Source organism: Macrosteles quadrilineatus, unplaced genomic scaffold (assembly GCF_028750875.1).
Source record: "Macrosteles quadrilineatus isolate MER2022 unplaced genomic scaffold, UCM_ALF_1.0 Scaffold_8__2_contigs__length_117827958, whole genome shotgun sequence".
Lineage (NCBI taxonomy): Eukaryota > Metazoa > Arthropoda > Insecta > Hemiptera > Cicadellidae > Macrosteles > Macrosteles quadrilineatus.
The window spans coordinates 8,686,044-8,706,308 of NW_026542601.1; the positions used below are offsets into that span (position 1 = coordinate 8,686,044).

Below are 20,265 nucleotides of genomic sequence, written 5' to 3' on the forward strand. Positions count from 1 at the left end.
ATGAACGCGCTGAAAAATGCCCAACATGTCCTAAAACATTCATTCACAAGTACCAATTAAAGAAGCATATGTTAACGCATTCGTCTGATACGTCAACACACACACGTCAACAGCATGAAAAATGTCCAAAGTGTTCTCAAACGTTCACACGAAAGTGGTCGTTAAAGCGGCATTTGTCATCACATAGCTCCAAACACAAATAGAACATGAGATCCGTATAGGACTTTTGAATATGATGCATTAAATCATATATCTAATCTGTTCTTTGTACTAATCCCATCTTCTCTATAACATTCTTGATTTAGGTGTATTTATTTTATTCGTTCTTGTTGTTATATACATATACAAGGTGACAATTAAGTTTTAGGACGAATGTATAACTTTGTAACGAAAAGAGATATCTCAACCAAATTTGGCATATCATTACTAGTAATAATAATCTACTAAAAAATTACACAAAATGAAAGGTCCTGTTAAACGGAAAGCAATGCCGCAAATCAGAACACAAATGTACAATTGAGCCAAAAATGACAGCTGTTCAAAGATTAATTGAATTTGCAATGGCACTACCTCCTCAGGGGCGTGTGCCAGAAGCTAGGAGAAAATCATAAACGTAAACATAGGATGGTATAAGCACCTCAAATTAAAGGTCTTCATTCGTAAGATACAATGCCGCACATTTGAGCTAAAAAAAACAATTAAGAATAAAATGGCAGCCGTTTAAAGATTCAAAATAGCAGATTCAAGAAATCTTTGAACGGCTGCCATTTATGACTTTTTGCCTATTTAAAGTCTGGTTTGCGACATTGTTTCTAGTTCAACAAGACATTTAATTTGATGTACATATCGACATAGGCTTAGTCTAACCTTTACTCCCTATGGGCCGTCCCACATAGGTTAATCCGATCATCATGTACACAGAAAATTACAAGTGATGACGTGCCAAATTTTGTTGTGTTACCTCTTTACGTTTTAAATTTATAGAGTCGTCCTAAGACTTAATTGTCATCCTATATATATTTAAGTCATTGCTAAAGGTCAATTTAAATGTGTCATTATTTGTACTGTACATTATTCATGGCTATTTATTTTATTTTGTGTGTATGTTAAAATACTGGAAGTTTTTCTTCAGCAAGATGGACTTTGATTATATTTATTATTTATTTTACTATGCATGTCAAAATAACTTTTTGTAACATATCAAAACTGCTTTGTTATTGCATGTCAACATGTTTTGTAGCATTTAATAAATAACTAATTGAATTGTAAATACGTAGTAAAATTACAACCTACTTATGTCCAATCTTTGCAAAGCCAAAAAAAAATAATTGTAACAATGTCACTCCAAAAGGCAAACATCGTATTGAAAATAGTGATGTACCTAAAGGGTAGTTGAAGAAAATACGTAGACGTAGTGGGACAAAGGGCTGGACAAATCTTTATTTTGTAGTAAAATTGTAGCTGAAAAGAAAACCAGCGATACAGACCATCGATCGCTATGTAGTAATAATAGAAATCGATGATACAAACATACGTCTTTTGGTTTAGTCATTAGATGCTAGACGATATAGATTTGTAACTTGGTATGTATTTCAAAAATTTTGATCCATTATAGGTTGTTTTCTTTTCAAACAATTTTAATCGATGCTGATCAGTCTGGACATAATAGTATGTCTAGTTTGAACCGGTACAACGATGTTTAATAATTTTTTTAACTGATTGTCCGTTTTCCCGTAGTGGAGCGAAGAGGGTGACCCGTGAGAGTGCACTACCTGTAGGTCTATTGACTATTAAGATCAATAACAACCGAAAATGAATAAAAACATCATAAGCAATTCAATTTTAAAAGACATTTAAAAACAGTGTTAATGTAAACATAAACAATAAAGCAGTCTGTGACCAGGTTATGTTAAGCCTTATTGCCACCACTACCATCGACTATATAAACAATTTACTACTTCTCACTTTTGATCAGACAAAATACAAAAGCCCAGCGGCGCTGCCAACTGTCCAAGAAAAAATCCCCGCCTTGCAGTTCACACTAAAGTAGGGCGGTAGTTCGACGTACAACATACAAATTAATGCGCTACGCTCTCTCCCATGATTATATTATTCTTCATGACGAAGTGGGGATGTAGAAGCGCCAGAAAATATATTTAATCTCTTACTCTTCTAGTAAGTAGGTTACGACAATTCCATTAAAAATAAGAATAAAGAAATATATACGGGGGCCTCTGCTGCCAATGCCTTGCGACGTCCCGGTCGATGCACAATAAGCTTCGGTTGACGTGCTTGGACCATGAGTCCACCCTCTTACAACTTTACGTCCCGGTCACACGGGCAAAAGTGTTTTCCAACCACTACTCATTTCTTGATCGAAAACGTTAAACTTTAACTCGAGTCGAAAAAATTCGCTTTACATCCTAGGTGAAATATACCATCATCACATTTTTAATCGGTATATACACCAGTGTACCCAAAAAAATTTAAAGCCAAACACTTAAAGGAAGCCACCCAGGCCATTAAATACAAGTTTGTTTATAACAAACATGTCCTTACTTTTAAAGTCATAAATAATGTACTGTAGTCTATTAGAAGCTGTCAGTGAAACTAATGTAGCAACTGAAGATTTAAATTGTGCATTCTAGGAACTATTCTAGGTCCACACCGATCGTATCCTAATCCTAATTTCTATTTTACAGAAAAGAAGATTTTCAAATAATGTTTAAAACCATGAAATACACAAAACTTTGACCAATGGATACATACCATGAAATAAGAGCAGAATATCAATTAGTACATGCCTTAAACACCTTGTTTCAAAATAGCTACTGTCCAAAGATCAGCCAATAATATACTAAATAGGATATCAACTGAATGGAATTTCAATAGAATATGCTAAATAAAACACGCCTGAAAATACATCTGAGCCTACTGTTGGAATATTAACTAAAAAGTGGTGAAGCAAAATCCAAACGACTAACATCAAGTTGGCAAATCCATGTGAGTCAGAGCTCTGGCGAATCAAAGTATAATCTAAGTCTATCAGAACAAAAGCAAAAATGTGTGACAAAGATTTACCTGCAAGAGCGCTTTCAGAGGGCCAAACTAAGAGCGTTAGGCTTGGAAACAAAACATCGAATCAATGTCAGATATGTTACAAAACATTAATGACAAAAGTCAGTCTGGAAAAGCATATTACGTTAAGGCATCCTGAAGGGCCTTTTGTAAAATGTTCAATATGTAACAAAACATTAAAATTCCTTTCTCTGAAGTTCCATATGTTTAACCATTCTGATGAACGACCTCTAAAATGTGCATTATGTAGCGAAACATTCAAGTCTAAAACAAAATTAAAGGTTCACATGTCAAAGCATACAGGTGTACTTCCTGAAAAATGTCCGTTTTGTGAAAAACGTTTTGCATATAAACACAATATGAAGGGGCATATAATGATGCATAAAAACATTCGACCTGAGAAATGTACTTTATGTTTTCAATCATTCACAAGGAAGGCCTATTTAAGGGAACATATGATGACACATACTGGAGAACGTCCCAACAAGTGTCTAATGTGTGATAAGACTTTTGCTCAAAAATGTAATTTAAGGACGCATATGTCATTGTGGCACGCAGGCAAACAAACTAATGAAAGTGCTGTATCCAGTAAATCTCACACAAAAGCTCGTTCTAAACAGGGACGACATGAAATATGTGTTATTTGTAAACAAACGTTTGAAAAAGTAGACCTAACAAATTTGAAGCGGCATATGCTGAGGCATACCGGGGAACGACCTTGGAAATGTTTAACATGTAATAGAACCTTTTTAAGGTCAGATGCTTTGAAGCGTCATATGTTGACTCATACAAATAAACTTGCTGAAAAATGCCCAACATGTCCTAAAACATTCAATCAAAAGTACCAATTAAAGAAGCATATGTTAACGCATTCGTCTGATACGTCAACGCACACACCACGTCAACAGCATGAAAAATGTCCAAAGTGTTCTCAAACGTTCACACGAAAGTGGTCGTTAGAGCGGCATTTGTCATCACATTGCTCCAAACACAAATAGAACATGAGATCCGTATAGGACTTTTGAATATGATGCATTAAATCATATATCTAATCTGTTCTTTGTACTAATCCGATCTTCTCTATAACATTCTTGATTTAGGTGTATTTATTTTATTCGTTCTTGTTGTTATATACATATACAGGGTGACAATTAAGTTTTAGGACTAATGTATGACTTTGTAAAAAAAGAGAGAGCCCTGTTAAACAGAAATCAATACCGCAAATCGGACCTCAAAAGGACAATCGAACAAAAAATGACAGCTGTTCAAAAATTAATTGAATTTGCAATGGCACTACCTCCTGAGGGGCGTGTGCCAGAAGACAGGAGAAAATCATAAACTTTAACATAGGATGGTATAAGCACATCAAATTAAAGGTCTTCATTCGTAGAATACAATGCCGCACATTTTAGCTAAAAAAAAACAATTAAGAATAAAATGGCAGCCGTTTAAAGATTCAAAATAGCAGATTCAAGAAATCTTTGAACGGCTGCCATTTATGACTATTTGCCTATTTAAAGTCTGGTTTGCGATATTGTTTCTAGTTCAACAAGACATTTAATTTGATGTACATATCGACATAGGCTTACGCTAACCTTTACTCCCTATGGGCCGTCCCTCATAGGTTAATCCGATCATCATGTACACAGAAAATTAGCTATTACCAGTGATGAAGTGCCAAATTCTGTTGTGTTACCTCTTTACGTTTTATATTTATAGAGTCGTCCTAAGACTTAATTGTCATCCTATATATATTTAATTCATTGCTAAAATTTACTTTAAATATGTCATTATTTGTACTGTACATTATTCATGGCTATTTATTGTATTTTGTGTGTATGTTAAAATACTGGAAGTTTTTCTTCAGCAAGATGGACTTTGATTATATTTATTATTTATTTTACTATGCATGTCAAAATAATTTTTTGTAACATATCAAAACTGTTTTTTTATTGCGTGTCAACATGTTTTGTAACATTTAATAAATAAATAATTGAATTGAATACGTAGTAAAATTACAACCTGATTATGTCCAATCTTTGCAAGGACTAAATAAAAACTAATTGTAACAATGTCACTCCAAAAGGCAAACATCGTATTGAAAAGAGTGATGTACCTAAAGGGTAGTTGAAGCAAATTATGTAGACGTAGTGGGACAAAGGGCTGGACAAATCTTTATTTTGTAGTAAAACTGTAGCTGAAAAGAAAACCAGCTATACAAACCATCGATCTCTATGTAGTAATAATAGGAATCGATGATACAAACATACGGCTATTGGTTTAGTCATTAGATCCTAGACGATATAGCTCGTTAAACAATTTAAAAACTACTACAAATAAAATTTCTAATCTCACTGTATACTAGGTATTTAAATTATAACCGCTTTAGGTGTTTGAAAACATATTTTTGAACCACAAATAACTCTTTGGCAGCTGTTCGAAACGAACAAGATGGCCGCTAACCTTGAAGGACACTTAAGATTCCTTGGAGGCTAGCGATCATCTTGGATAATTTCAAACTACTGCTGAAGAGTTAATTAACATCAACAGGTAGTTTTCAAACACAAAAGTGGTCATAATGTAAATATCTAGTAGACTGTGAGATTAGAAATTTTGTTTGTTGTTTTGCGTGTATTTCCAAGTGATTGTAATTTAAATATCTAGTATAGTATGATATTATTATTTTGGTTTGTAGCTTTTAATTGTCTTGTGAGTTAGAACGTGTAGGCTCCAAACGGACTACACTCCTCCACATTTACAACCTTTTACAATTGGAGATTAATAGACATTGAAGGGATAGTTTTCTCGTAAATAAGAAACAATCAATTTATCAATAGTAAATCGCTTTCTTTATTATTATTAACTATAAGAATAATTTATTATATTGTTAATTATTTGTTAATCACAAAGCCTATTTATTTTGAAACCGTAGTTTGTTAGCAGTTTGGACTTCGGTTGAGGATTAAACTTATTTTCACAATTAAAAATAGTATTTGAGGTATACAATGACTATTCAATAACATTTTTTTATATATAATACTATTTCTTTCAATATAAATAACAATACTAATAACGCTTTACTATTTCTTTAAATCACAAAGTGAACATGAAAATCGTAGGACTGTGCACTGTGGTTTCAAAGCTCCGAAATGAGGAAGTATTGTAATGTTTGCCATTATTTCTAAGAAAATTTGTAGGCTACCTACTTGAAATGGGAACTTTACTGCATATAGGTAAGTTGATTGGTGGATACCACCATATTGGACACAGTTCACTTTCAGGGACTTTGCTGTGTGAGTAACTAATGACAGTTCAGTTGCAAGTATTACTACATTGGAACACACATGTAGTCCCTACTCCTTAGATAAGACCTGACAAATTTCATCTTACTATTTTTTTACTCCTTGATAAAAATAACTATTTTATTACCATATTTCAAATTAGCTTAAAATAAACGAACATTCGCCATTTTTAGCGAATTTCCCATATAGGGAATAAGCTATTACCGTAGGTCTCATGGTAAGACCTAGACCTGGGACCGATTTACTTTTTCGTTTTGAGGTCCCCAGAGGCCAAAAACACCATCCGTTCAAATTCATATTATATATATATATATATATATATATATATATTTATTTATTTATATATGTGTCCGTTAGCGCGATAACTCGAGCAAAATTGATCCGATTTTGATGAAATTTGGTACAAACGTGTAAACCTACATTTATTCGAACGAGTTCGCGAACCAGCATAATCGGACCATGGGATCAGGGGTTTATGGGGGGTTTTATGGGGTAAAAATGGGGTTTTCTCATTTTTGACCCTAAAAACTTTAAATTTCTAAATTTCTCTCTAGACCATTTTGAAGAGCTTAAAAAAACAAATAATTTAGTATATTGAAGTTTTTTTTAATGTTCATTGACTACGGAGAAAATTAAAAAAATTGTAAATTTAAAATTCCCATGTTATTCTTATGGAGAATAAATAAACTGTTCTAGTTTGCTTGTTTATGGATATATTTTAATCAAATTTGGCAATTTGGCTTATTTCATACTAAGCTATCAATATTTCAATTCAAAAAAACACACCTCAACATCTTCCCCGTAGCAGCAAACCTAACTACTCACTAAAATTAATGTTATTTAAATAGGAAATAAATCTGAAAATTTATAGGGAATATTTTAGTAGAAATCAAGCCGGGTAAATGGAAATTCGCTTAGTATGCAGGTTTGCTGCGACGGGGGTATTTTTTTTTAACGTTGTTATGTGAGCCAGTCGCAGAATGTGCTAGTGCCTAAAACTCTATTTTATATACAGGGTGTCCCGGAACTCTTTACCAATATTTTAGGGCATTGCTCCTGGGTAAGAAACGTACCTAAATATCATATTTAAATTGTCCGGAAGTCCTTAGTTACTCACACAGCCACCATTTTGTTTTTTTCATGTATTAATTTTTTTCTAAAGAATGGTTAAACATACGAAATGGAAACTTCACACACACATTTATGACAACTAGACAAAGCTACCAAAAAATTATCACGATTATTCAAATTCATAAAACAAAATGGTGGCCATTTAAATTTTTTTCAAAATCAATGGTTTTTGAGTTATTTCAGAAAGAAAATTTTAAATGGCCGCCATTTTGTTTTATGAATTTGAAAAATCTTCATAATTATTTTGTAGCTTTGTCTAGTTGTCATTAATGTTTGTGCAAAGCTTCCATTTCGTATGTTTAACCATTCTTTAGAAAAAAATTAATAACTGAAAAAACAAAATGGCGGCTGTGTGAGTAACTAAGGACTTCCGGACAATTTATATATGATATTTAGGTACGTTTCTTACCCAGGATCAATGCCCTAAAATATTGGTAGAGAGTTCCGGGACACCCTGTATAATTATTTTTTAGATTTTTTTGGTGACCAGGTTGATGGGTCATAACAGTTGCTGTCATCGCACATTCTATAGTGAAATACTTCTACACCATTTGATTTTTTACTAAAACCATAGTTGTCAGAATTCTCCCTAAGAGTCCTTGGAGGCAGGTGGACGTTTTGGATGAATTTCAAACAGCCGCTGAAGAGCTATTTACCATACAAAATTTATTTTTTTTAATACTAGAGTAATTGAATTTTTCTAGGGCACTGAGGAATTAGAAATTAACTATGTGGTTTAATAATCGTTTTTCCAATAGAGGCTTTGAAAGCTGGAAGCCATCTTTGATTTTCCCGCCATAAGAACAATACTAATTTGACACAGTCACTGACGATCTCAAAATATCGTTTCAAATACCAAATGGATTAGAAATGTGAGATTAGAAATATTCTTTTTTAGTTTTATAATTGTTTTATGAGTTAAAACAGCAAGGCTCCAAGAATGCTTGATTACTCTTGGTTAACCAGATGTTTCAGCTTGTTTGATTCCATAAATTCATGCTAAAGTCGCAGCATACTGTAGTAGGACTAAGTCGTTTTGATACCACAATCTGCAAATTCTCCAGGCCCCAACACCTGCTAACTCGCAGAGGGCGTTTAAGTACCTAAGTGTATTGTTGTTTGATTTACAACTTATTACAACAACTGATTATAATGGGGGTGAAATAAATGCACACTTTAACGAGTATTATAGGAATCGTACTATCCTAGATTCGTGCATAAGTCAAGATTTGTATTGTTGCAACTTTTGATTCGACAATGTTAATAATTTAATTATATAGGTCTTTAAATGCTGCGAATAGTTTTTCCTATATGCTATCTTATAAAAGTATAATCTCAAGATACTGTAATTACTTATAATAATTATAAATTATCATTTCAGGATATTTGAGACTTTAAAGTAGACTTTTCACCGTAAGATAAACTTAAATTAATCGTTAGCAATTAATGCCGGTTTCGTTTACGAAAATCGACGCTAACTTTTTTACTTTCTTCCCCTAGAAGGAGTGTATTATTTTCTTCAAAAATTTCGAGTTAGAGTTTTGGGTGGATATATATCAGTTTCGGTTCCACATGAACCCCAAAAAGTAGTATTCGAAATAATTTATGTGTACTGAACTAACTATAGACCACACCTGTGGTCCAATTTTTTGTATGTAGGGTACTAATACATGGGATCTACAAGAGGGGTTTCTAATTTTTTGTATTGATTTTAATGCAGATTTCCCTTTTTCACAAACGTGGCCATACCGATTTAGATTAAAATTTAGTATTTTATGGTTCTTTTCATTCGAAATAAAATTGTGGAACCCCCAAGGCTGTTGAACGGAAAAAAGGTTATTGAATTCGTTTGTGATCTCATCTATAAAAACATAGTTACTTACATATTGTAGTGATTGTTGACAAGCTAATGGGAGAATGTATGTGACAGTTTACTGTTATTTTTTTCGCACTTAATTCTTTGGTTATAGTGCCAGATGACAATCAGACATTTTTTAATAGATCGTTTTATGGTTTTATTGTGACATTTTCTTATTGTTTATTGTGTTTAACGTTAGGTCGGTTTATTGTCAGATGGTGAAAAGTTAAGTGAACATGAACACGAACATGCTTCTTATATAAAATACGCCATACAACATCATCGACAAGGGAGTAGGTTTAATCTATGATAGCAACACTTCCCTCGTACTTTAATGTTTGCTTTTACTAAAGAGATAAATACCGGCAATGTGATTATTATTTAGAGGAAATTTAATCCCTTAGTTGAACCGCTCCGTTAATCTCCTTGATTAGAACACCGCAGCTTGGGAAATTGCATCTCTAACTGAATATCAAAAGCAGCTCTAATTAATTAAACAAATTAATTCTGCTGCCACGGTGAACACTTACCCTATAATGCAATCTAGTTTATTTTAGCGAATTTCCCATAGGGAATAAGCTATTTATTATAGTTACCATAGTTAATTTATTATAATTAAACTATTATTATCATTGAATTTGGACAGTACTTGTACGTCTTAAAACATTGTTAAATCTGAAGATAGTTATATTAAATGCCTTATATTGTTGTCGTTTGGGCGATAGTTTCGAATGATTACCCCTTTCTACTATTTCAATGTACATGTATTGTGCTTTTCCACCTAATCCAAGAACTATACATTTTTTATGTATGGAATTCTGTTCATCTTGAGTGACATAACCTTATATTTCCTAGAGCCTGGTATATGGTATTGAATAAAAACTAAATATTCTGGATTCGTCTTAACTTGCACCATTTTTACAACTTCCTCTAGGTATATGATCGTGCTACTCATACTACACTCAGCTCCATTCATACTTAGCATAAAATACCTACTTTCGCATGGTTGCAATTAAAACTAAAGTATTAAAAGTAAAGTGAAGTATATTTACTTTTAACTTAAACGAAATCGCAGCATATTACTTCCAATGTTGTATGTATGCATTTTATAAATTAAACGTTTCATTCATTGAACTTTTAAGAATTTTTATTTGTTACACCTTGATCCGAAGCTTCTTAGTTTAAACCTAATGTATCTAAACCTGATTGGTCTAAACCTCCTGTTCTGGTGAATGTAAACCATGTTAGTCTGGACCTAATGTCTTTTTAAAACCAACCTTAGTTGTAATTGCTACTTCTTCAGTAGAAGTGTTTACTTTAGTTGAGGTGAATGATGGACTCAATTTCTTAGTTCAAACTAGAGTTTTTCATGGAAACTCTACATGTAAGATCAAATGCATCCATTTGATGGTAATTTGCAATATGCATCTAGCAAATACATAGTGATTTTTGAATACTATAACAGAATTTTACTATCTGTTGAATTAACTTTCCACACACCAGAATCGCTTCTAGCTCCTGAAAACCAGGACTATTACCATATAAGAAAGCGTAACGCACCGTGTTTCTTGACATAAATGGCAAAACTTTGGTAATATTAACTCAAACCAAACCAAGAGATACCTCGAATGCTATTCTTATTTTATGCAAAGGTTATATTTTGTTTTTATTTATGGGTTCGAAACACCTAAATTGATCTAAATTCAGTGAATATATTTTTTTCATTTCGAGATACATTTCTTTGTAAAATGGTATAGTGTCCAACAAGTTTGTTTTTAATGCTACAATATATTTAGGATATATACGCAGGATTATTTATCGTAGTGTTGACCTTCTCACACTGTATTTTATATTATAAGGGGCAAACTATACTTTTTATGTCACGATTCACATCTTTGGACACAATGCTCTGTCACGAACAGTTTTCCTCATTATTTCAGGGTATGACTAGAAGCTAACGGAATTATAACTTATAAAATACATTAGTGATTGGCAGAAGTTGAACCCGGGCCTGAGGGACCGAAGTCCCGCATATTGCCATTAAGACCATCTTGCTTCCTGGATTCAAGAAACTAGTCAACTACACTGTGGATTAAACTTATATTAAACTTACATTAGTTATACAAATTAAATTATCAAAAAGTGCTTATACATTTTGCTTATAACAATTTTTTTCAGTGTTGTATTTTTTAGCATTTGTTTCATTCTACAGTACTACAGTATTCTATGTTTAATAAATGAAGGGCACACGGGAAAAAGGGGCTCATTGCATTTTTTTAGATTTTGAGATTGGTACACAAACAAACGTAGCCATAGCAACCAAGTCCATGTAGCGTATTATTGTGTTGATATGTCTCATAGGTTAAGCGGGAAATACACGGTTTTAAATCAATACACTCGGGAAGAAGGAGCTCATTTCAAGCAATTCGTGGGAAAAAGGAGTTCATTGCAGTCCTTTCAAGCAATAAGCGAGAAGAAGGGGCTCATTGCAGTTTCTCCTGGTGGCGACAACTTGTACTACTCCCAATATCATTTACTGTAACTAGTTTGAGGTTATGTTTTTGTTCCTAATAGTGTTGTGAAGAGTGTTTTAGCAACATTTTACAAACTAATATTTGCGTAAGTTAAAAACTATGGATGAAAACGAAGATAGTAGTGATGAGCTTGTGAAAAAGTTTGGAAATGACAGCAAAAAGCGAAAGTCGTTCGGAAGAATGAAAGAAGTAAGTAAGAAAATTAAACTTATGAGTCATGAGTCAGGCCCAAACTGCCTATGCCGTCTAAAATGTTTTGAATCAGTGCCGAAAGAAACAAGGGTTGAAATACTTAAAAATTTCAACCTTCTTGAGACCCATGATTTACAAAATTCTTATCTTTGCGGCCTAATTACTGTCCTTCCAGTACGCCGTCCTACAAAAAATGAAAATGCTCGAAAATGTGATGCAGTGTATAAGTATAAGATCCGTGGTTTAATTAATGGCAAGATGACAGAACAAATCGTGTGTAAGAAAGCATTTATTGCTATACATGGCATCAGCAAGAAAAAAATTGAATATCTAGTCAGATCGTTAAAACTCGTTGGAGTGTCCCCAAAAGATAAACGAGGTAAACATAATAATAGGCCACATAAACTGACAGATGACGAAATAAACTGTGTAAAAAGTCACATATCGTCTTTTAAAGGGCGTAGCAGTCATTATGGCTTACATGACTCGAACAAACTCTATCTGCCCGAAGAGTTAAACGTTGTAAAGATGCACATGATGTTTAAGGAAAAATTTCCTACGTACAAAGTATCGTACGAATCTTACAGAAAAATCTTTTGTGAAAGCTTCAACATTGCGTTTGGATACCCTAGGACGGACACATGCAGCATTTGTGATCAGTTTACGGTAAAGGTCAGATCATTAGAATTAGAGTTAAAAAATGCTCCTGAATTTGAAAAAGCGAATATTACATTAAATATTAGGAAGTTGAACGTTGAAAATGAAGTTCACAAGCGAAAAGCTGAACAGTTTTATTCTAGGAAAAGACAAGCAAAACGACAAAGCAAGGTAGATGATAGTCTAGAGGCCATTTGTATTGATTATGGAAAGAACTTACAGGTTCCTAACATCCCTACAAACGACATATACTACAAAAGACAATTGTCCGTTTATGCATTCAATGTACATGTTTTGTCCGATGCCAGAAGTGTATTTTACATGTATCCTCAAACAGAAGGAGGCAAAGGCAGTGACGAGGTTTGTACATTCGTACACCATTTTGTTTACAACTATTTGGATGAAAATGTCAAACATTTACGCATTTTTGCTGACTCTTGTGCTGGGCAACAAAAGAACTTTACTTTCTTCAGATTTTTGTTCAATTTAGTGAACTATGAAAACAAGTTAGAATCGGTAACAGTGACGTTCCCCATTCGGGGTCATTCCTATATGGAAAATGACAAGAATATGGGACTAATAAACACCAAATCCAGAGCTGAAGTTCCTGAAGATTGGGTCAATATAGTTAAAGAATCTAGAAGAAACCCATCACATTTTGAGGTAGAGGTTGTAGATCATGAACAAATTAAAGGATGGACCAAATTCTTGGATGAAAAATATGCTACAAAGTGCCCGTTTAAATCTCGTCCAATCCGAGAGCTTCATATTGTTCGTGGTCAACATGTCCAATTCCGGAAGAGTTATTTTGGGGCATTGGAAAGTGCTTCTATCTACAAAACTGTCCCAAACAGAGGTCGTAAGAAAAAAAACCAGCCATTGCCACCAGTCAATGTTGGAAGGTCGGATGAATTCAACCTTCCTGATTCGTGCTATAAAGGTAAGCTATTAAGTTTATGCCAATCACTTAATTTAATTTTCGCCTGATCTAACCAAACCTAACCTAGGTAACCTAATCTAATCTATCGATTACAAGCATAGGCCTACCCTAACTTAATCTAACCTAACCTTACATAGGCTAATATAACCCATCCCAAAGAGTAAATGAATAAATAAAAATGCTTTGTATGCATAATTATTATTATAAATAAATAAAAATGTCTAATTGTTCAAACCTATTAACCTTCTGAGTGCTCGATTAACTGCTATAGGTATGTTTGACACTTGGCGCAGACATTTACATAAATGGATATAAAAAACTCATTTTGTAGCTTAAATGTATAAAACTATATAGTTTATGAAAGAAAATAAAATGAGCGATAGAGCAATATGAAAATCACAATTTTTTCAATAGGTTTAGTGTGAGTAGGCTATAGGCTCAATTTCAGAAATACAAAAAAGATACATTATTTTAGTTTATGAAGCCTGTTACGTGATTTTGGTACAATAAATAAAAAATCAAGATAAATAGTTTGTCCAGAATTTAATGGGGGGTTAGAAAATATACATTATTATAGGTAATAAACATCAAGACACGTTTTAACAACAAAAACCCAAAACTAAGAGTCACGATCGCGAACGTTAGCAGTTGGAGGGTTTATTAATTTTATAAATTTAAGTGGCTTAACCACTATGATATATTGGATCTTTTCAGATTGTTTGCCCTTAAAAGAAGCAAAGTACAAAGACCTTCAAGACTTGAAGAAATTTTGTAGCCCATCTGCAGCCGAATACTTCGAGAAACTATTGCATGAATGATGAAGACACATTTTAACCCTATTCAGGATTTACAGTACTAGATGTTTTCTTGAGTTCTTTGGATAGTTTTGTTAATTTTATTTAAATAAAACTGTATTTCTTGATGTGTCAAATGAGTGCATGTTATTTTAACCTACCATTACCCTATCTAACCTAAAAAAACTGGGGAAATAAGAGTTCATTGCTAAAATGAGCCCTTTCTTCCCGTGCAATTTGTGTACTAAAAGCAACTTTTTTAAAATTTTAATTAAATACAATGTATAAATTAATATTTTTAACACTCTATTGCACAAAATAACAATTATGTATTTAGTAAGTCATCTACTAATTTTTTAAAGACCAAATTTAATAAAATTATTCAACTTGTAAACAGAAAACAGCTGTTCCTGAAAAATCTATAAAATGTTGATGAGCCCCTTTTTCTCGTGTACCCTTCAAATGTAACTGAGATACTAAAACGTAAACCAAGTTGCCATATATTTGCCTTAGCTTTGGGAGATAGAGTCAGTCAAGAAAAAGGGACATTTCAGGAGAGATTTGGGAAATTTATTGCTGTGTTGTTGGCTACGCCGACTTAACAATAGACCTCCCGGTGATAAAGACGTGTTTAGGTTTACTGTGAACATATTTTGTCGGGACTTTTCTCAACACCATACAAACATTTCTAACACTGCAAATGTTTACTACACGTTTACAAAAGGTTTTTGTCTGCTGTTTAAACGTTGATCCCTACCATTTATCTTGAATTTTGCTTGGTCTTTATTGAAAAGATTTATGACGAAGGTAATTAATTTATGCCGAAGGGCAAGTAATTCCTCTTGGGTTGAACAGATTTTTCATAGATTTTTGTTTTTACTTGTTAACAACATACATACAGTGTTACACAAAGTGGTGTAGCCAATATCAATATCCACCATGTAAACATACAATTATTTTTTATTAAAAATATTTTGCATTGCATATAAACATTTCTACACAAATGAAGTCCAAACTAAAAAAAATAACACCTTTGTGAAATACTCACTTTCCTCACTACTTATTCTTTGCCATTGTAAAGATAATCAGAATTCTATATTTAATATAGGCCTAATTAGGAAATATAGCACACTAAAACTCATCAAACCCCCATTTTGTCAAACTAATTCTGATTTTGCTTGTCCAGTTTCCCTAGTGTAGTTTTAAGATTTATTGTTAACTGTCAAGTGATTTTTAGCACAGCAATAACTAGAACAACAGCGTGGATAATCTATATATTAATAGACGAGCACGTTTCTTGAAAACCTTTTTTCTCAGCTCGTGTACATCGCAGTAAAAATCTACGAATACTATTAGAAAGATATTTGCCTGTCGATGTGCAGAATACCTTTATAAATTAAAATAGGCTGAAATATAATCACAAAAATGAATTTAAAATTGAAAAACATGGGTCTTATGGGTTGCCATGCTGGTGACAAAATATCAACGAAATAATAAAAAGAAATGGAAGAAATTCCAATCACATGTTGTATTTACAGTGTGGGGTGAAAATAGAGAAGTATGCACATTACAGATTTTTTCGAGTTTTCGACCACTGGACTACATCTAGTATTAATAAATAAGTAATTCCAGTAGGTACATATACTTAATACTTTTTATTTTATGAATAAATGGCAAATAAATGAATGAATAAACTGGAAATTGAACAGTAAAGCTCAAATAAAATTTCTCAGAGTTTGAAATCAGTTAATATGTGTACGACCAAAGTTCTTCAATTTATTTTCATAAAAATTTAGCTCTTTTGGAAATAGACAAAGTTTGTATATTATTTTTTAATTTGTTACCTAGTTTTATGTAAATATAACATAACCAACTGTAATTGTCTACACCAAACATTTATACATTTATCATTCTAGGAAAATTTAGTTTTATATATTGTATTCGGATGAAAATCACAGTTTCAAAATATAAGGTAAATTCAACAAAGTATGGTGATTGATATTTAATTGTTTAACTATACACTTGTTAAAGAATGTTTACACCTAAACATATAATTCTTAATGAACGATGAAAAATATATTATAATATATAAATAATATATAATAATAAATACATAATATATTCTATTTGTTTGGCTTTCATACTATTAAAAAATATATATACTGTTATATACATGTACAGTAAACTATAGGTATGCACTTAGGCCTATATAGTCAAAAGACATACGTGGTAGCATAGATTAAAGGAGTAGACACTCCTTTAATCTATGTCTACTTATTTAATCTATGATGGTAGCCCAATAATATACATACTACACTACCATACATGTGATAAAATGTTTAATTACAATATACATATTAATACAGCACCAGCTAAAATTGTATGATATTTTCATAAATAAACACGACATTTAAATAATTAAATATCCCATAGAAAGAAATATTTTATAAATAAACCGTTGGCTGAAACTCGAAGAACGGAGAGTTTTCTTCGACTGACACTTTTGTTTGGACTGTCAAGACCTCGCTTTTGGCTGAGATTGTTTACTCTTAGAATTTATACATTTAAAAGAACAAATAATAAGTCTAAATGTTTTATGTGGAAATATTTTAGTGAAAGTGCAACCAGGTAATGTAAATTCTTCCACTCAGCAGGCTTGCTGCGGTGGGGTATTGTATTCTACGATAAATGTTCAAGTAGGGGCTTTAACCTTTAGTTAAGAAAAAAAAACGTATTTCATCTTAAACAGTATTCAAGGGGAATTTTTATTATTTTTGTGTAAACAACTGAAAAAATATGTATGATAGTAAAAGCTTAAATCAGTCTACTATTCCATTATAGTCATAAAGCCTAATCGTAGTCAGCTGTTTCCAAGTCTAATTGAAAGTAAATATTTAGTGATTAAACAAGGTTCTGCTGGTTGTTGTTTGATGTTTGCATTGAATCACTTTGTAAACGTGTTTGCTTCAATTAGTTTGTAATAATATATTCAATTTTGTTTTAACAACTCAATGAATTGTCTTCGATTGTTATTGGGTGAAACATAAAATACTTTTAGTACCAAGAAACCCACGAATTTCAAAAGGAATTATAATTTTAATAACCATAACCTTTTTACAGTACCAAAATATATATTTTTAATATAGAGTTTTTGTTTGACATAAGCTCATAAGTAGTCTATTACATATTAAGTCCTCATAAAAATATAGACCAATAATTTTATATTGAATATTTAAATATTGAATATTCCATCATATTCACCAATGGCATATTGCTTAAAAGATTTTCAAAATGCAAAACTTGAGAATCAACCATTTTGATATGATCTGTGGGTAACACCTGGTGCTTCAGAAAGCTTTCTCTTATTTTATTAACTCGTCAGGATTGTATTAAGAAACGTATTTTTTCAATTACTGAAAATGAGATTTCGTTTCTGCTCATAACGGTACCAGCTGCTGCCTTTGTTGAAAACAATATTTCCTAAGATCTAGAAAATGTGCTCTTCTCTTCTAAATGTTTTTAATTATTATTTTTATCACTAAAATAATCTAAAGAACAATATCCTTCACTTGTAGGTCAAAATTGGTTATTGTAATAACAAATTTCACTTATGGATTACTTACCTTAATCGTAACAAATTAAAAATCATAAACCTGCCTAAAGAATCGTTAAAAAGTTTATTTAATTAATATTCTTAAGGGAAAAGTCAATCTGTTAACTGTTTTGAAGTAAAAACGACTCAAGACCGCCTTCGTAATCTCTACTTAGCAGCAAAGTTGACTTCAACATTTCCAGGCCCGAAGTTATGACAGGCTTTAGGATCTCAGTTGTACAGTCAAAGTTTTGTAGATTATAAACAGTTGGAATAAAACTCACAAATGAAATTATGTATACTTTCCATCACTGACATTTTTAGAGCTTATAACTCGCTGTAAATTTAATAAAAGTAAATTATTCACGAATAAAAATCCATAATGCAAATTGTAAACGATCTTCATCCGTCTGCATACTATACCGAAATTATTATATGAACATGTTCTATTTAGTTATAACATATTATTAATTCGTTCTATCACTTATTACGTTAATCCCTTCACTACGTTTTGCACGTATTTTATGCTAAATGCATGATGAGTGTAGTTGGGCTTGCATGAGCTGTGTAGCTTTGTTACTGAATATGATCAGTTCTTTTTAGCCAAGGACATGTTTTGAAAACCCAATTATCAAGCACATGGGTCGAGTAATTGACGATCAAATCGATACTAATAATAATACAGTGCAGTCTGGAAGTACTGGAAGGACCTTATTCTTCCATTCTTATCTTGAGTTGTCCATTTACTGATTAATGATTGAACTGGCAGCGCTATAATTAGAAGAAGAACACCAAAACATGGTTTGATAATGAAATTTGACCAAAGAACATGTCTAATTTGTAGACATCTGGTTTTCACGTTGCAACGTTACATTGTTTGTTTTGGAACTGTTATTTACAATAGTTGAAAATTATTGAACCGTTGAATAAAGTCTGCAACCGTGCAACTTTTACGGCAAGTTCTACAATCGATGTTTTTCATCCCTTGGCAAAGCACGCATACTACATACAGTATCCTTTGAAAATTTAAAAGTAAATACATTATTTCTTAGTGTTACCTTTTTTGGTTTGTATTTAATTTTAGGTATGCATTAAAAATATTAATTTACTAAATTAGCTAAACGAATAAGCCTGGTTTAGTAAATCTAATGCAATAAATTTCCTAAAATATCCGACATCAATTTAAATGCATATATGTATGTTACTAAATCGTTTGTTTGTTAGGCCTATTACATTTTGTTAAAGTTTTTCCTGAGACTTTTTATAGACTACTGTAAATGTTTCTTACTAAATGTATATTAACAGGAACTTCTGGACATTTAAATAAACTCAGGTCTTATTCAACTAAAGTTTTACTAGTTTAAAGTTACAACCAGAGTATAAACTTATCAACTGATTAAAACTCACTCGGGAAATTAAAATCCAAGTGAAATCTTGAAAAAGAAGAAGTTTTTGTCCCTCCAATTCTGAAACTAAGTAAGTAAAAAGTTTCAAAGCTAAGCAACAAATTAGGACCGAAAGTTTTAATTAAAACTGCTCTGAAATTTAGACCGTCGCTAAGAAAGATTCTTATACATACCAATTAATTATCATTGAAATTATATGCCATAGATATCGTACGACTATGGTAGGCTATATGGTTCAATTTACCGTTCAGTGGAATGATGGAGGTGTTAGTATTTTGAACACATTACCAGATAATAAATTACAATGTTAATGAGGAAATTATAATGCTACAAATTTTTCTTTGTAAGGAGCATTGCAAGGAAAGATCTTCCAAACACACTAGATCATAGAATGGCTTTAACAGTTTTATATTTGCCTTTTGATGAATTCAGGCTTATGGTAATGAGTCTGCCAAAAGGTATTTACCATTTTACCGTTTATGTTATATTTAATCTGCTAAAAGGCCAATTGATAGATACACAATAATAAAGCAGCTTATTAGACTAACATTGTATAGTGCTCTGTGATAATCTCATTACTATTTCTGCTGTGGGGGGTTTGCATGCAGCTCAAACGGACTGTTTGACAAAATGTTTTTTCCTGGAATGGTCTAAGGGTGTTTTAAAATCAAATGGCAGATATCTGGGCATCCTAGTGGTTATAGTTCTCGCCTTCGAATCAGAAGGTCGCTGGTTCGATTCCAAGATCGGTTCTGGGCCCATATGCAATTTTATGTTTGTC

The 20,265-nt window shown here is 32.3% G+C and overlaps 2 protein-coding genes across 2 annotated transcripts; both read left to right on the forward strand.

Annotated features, from left to right (window-relative positions):
- Positions 1-2,797: 2,797 nt before the first annotated feature.
- LOC128999547 (gastrula zinc finger protein xLCGF3.1-like) lies at positions 2,798-4,076 on the forward strand. Its single transcript, XM_054426118.1, has one exon. The coding sequence runs from the start codon at positions 3,063-3,065 to the stop codon at positions 4,074-4,076; it is 1,014 nt and encodes a 337-aa protein (XP_054282093.1). The 5' UTR covers positions 2,798-3,062.
- An 8,002-nt stretch (positions 4,077-12,078) lies between these two features.
- On the forward strand, positions 12,079-14,616 carry LOC129001018 (uncharacterized). The gene is made up of 2 exons (XM_054428148.1): positions 12,079-13,692; positions 14,407-14,616. The coding sequence occupies exons 1-2, from the start codon at positions 12,084-12,086 to the stop codon at positions 14,508-14,510; spliced, it is 1,713 nt and encodes a 570-aa protein (XP_054284123.1). The 5' UTR covers positions 12,079-12,083; the 3' UTR covers positions 14,511-14,616.
- Positions 14,617-20,265: the final 5,649 nt, after the last annotated feature.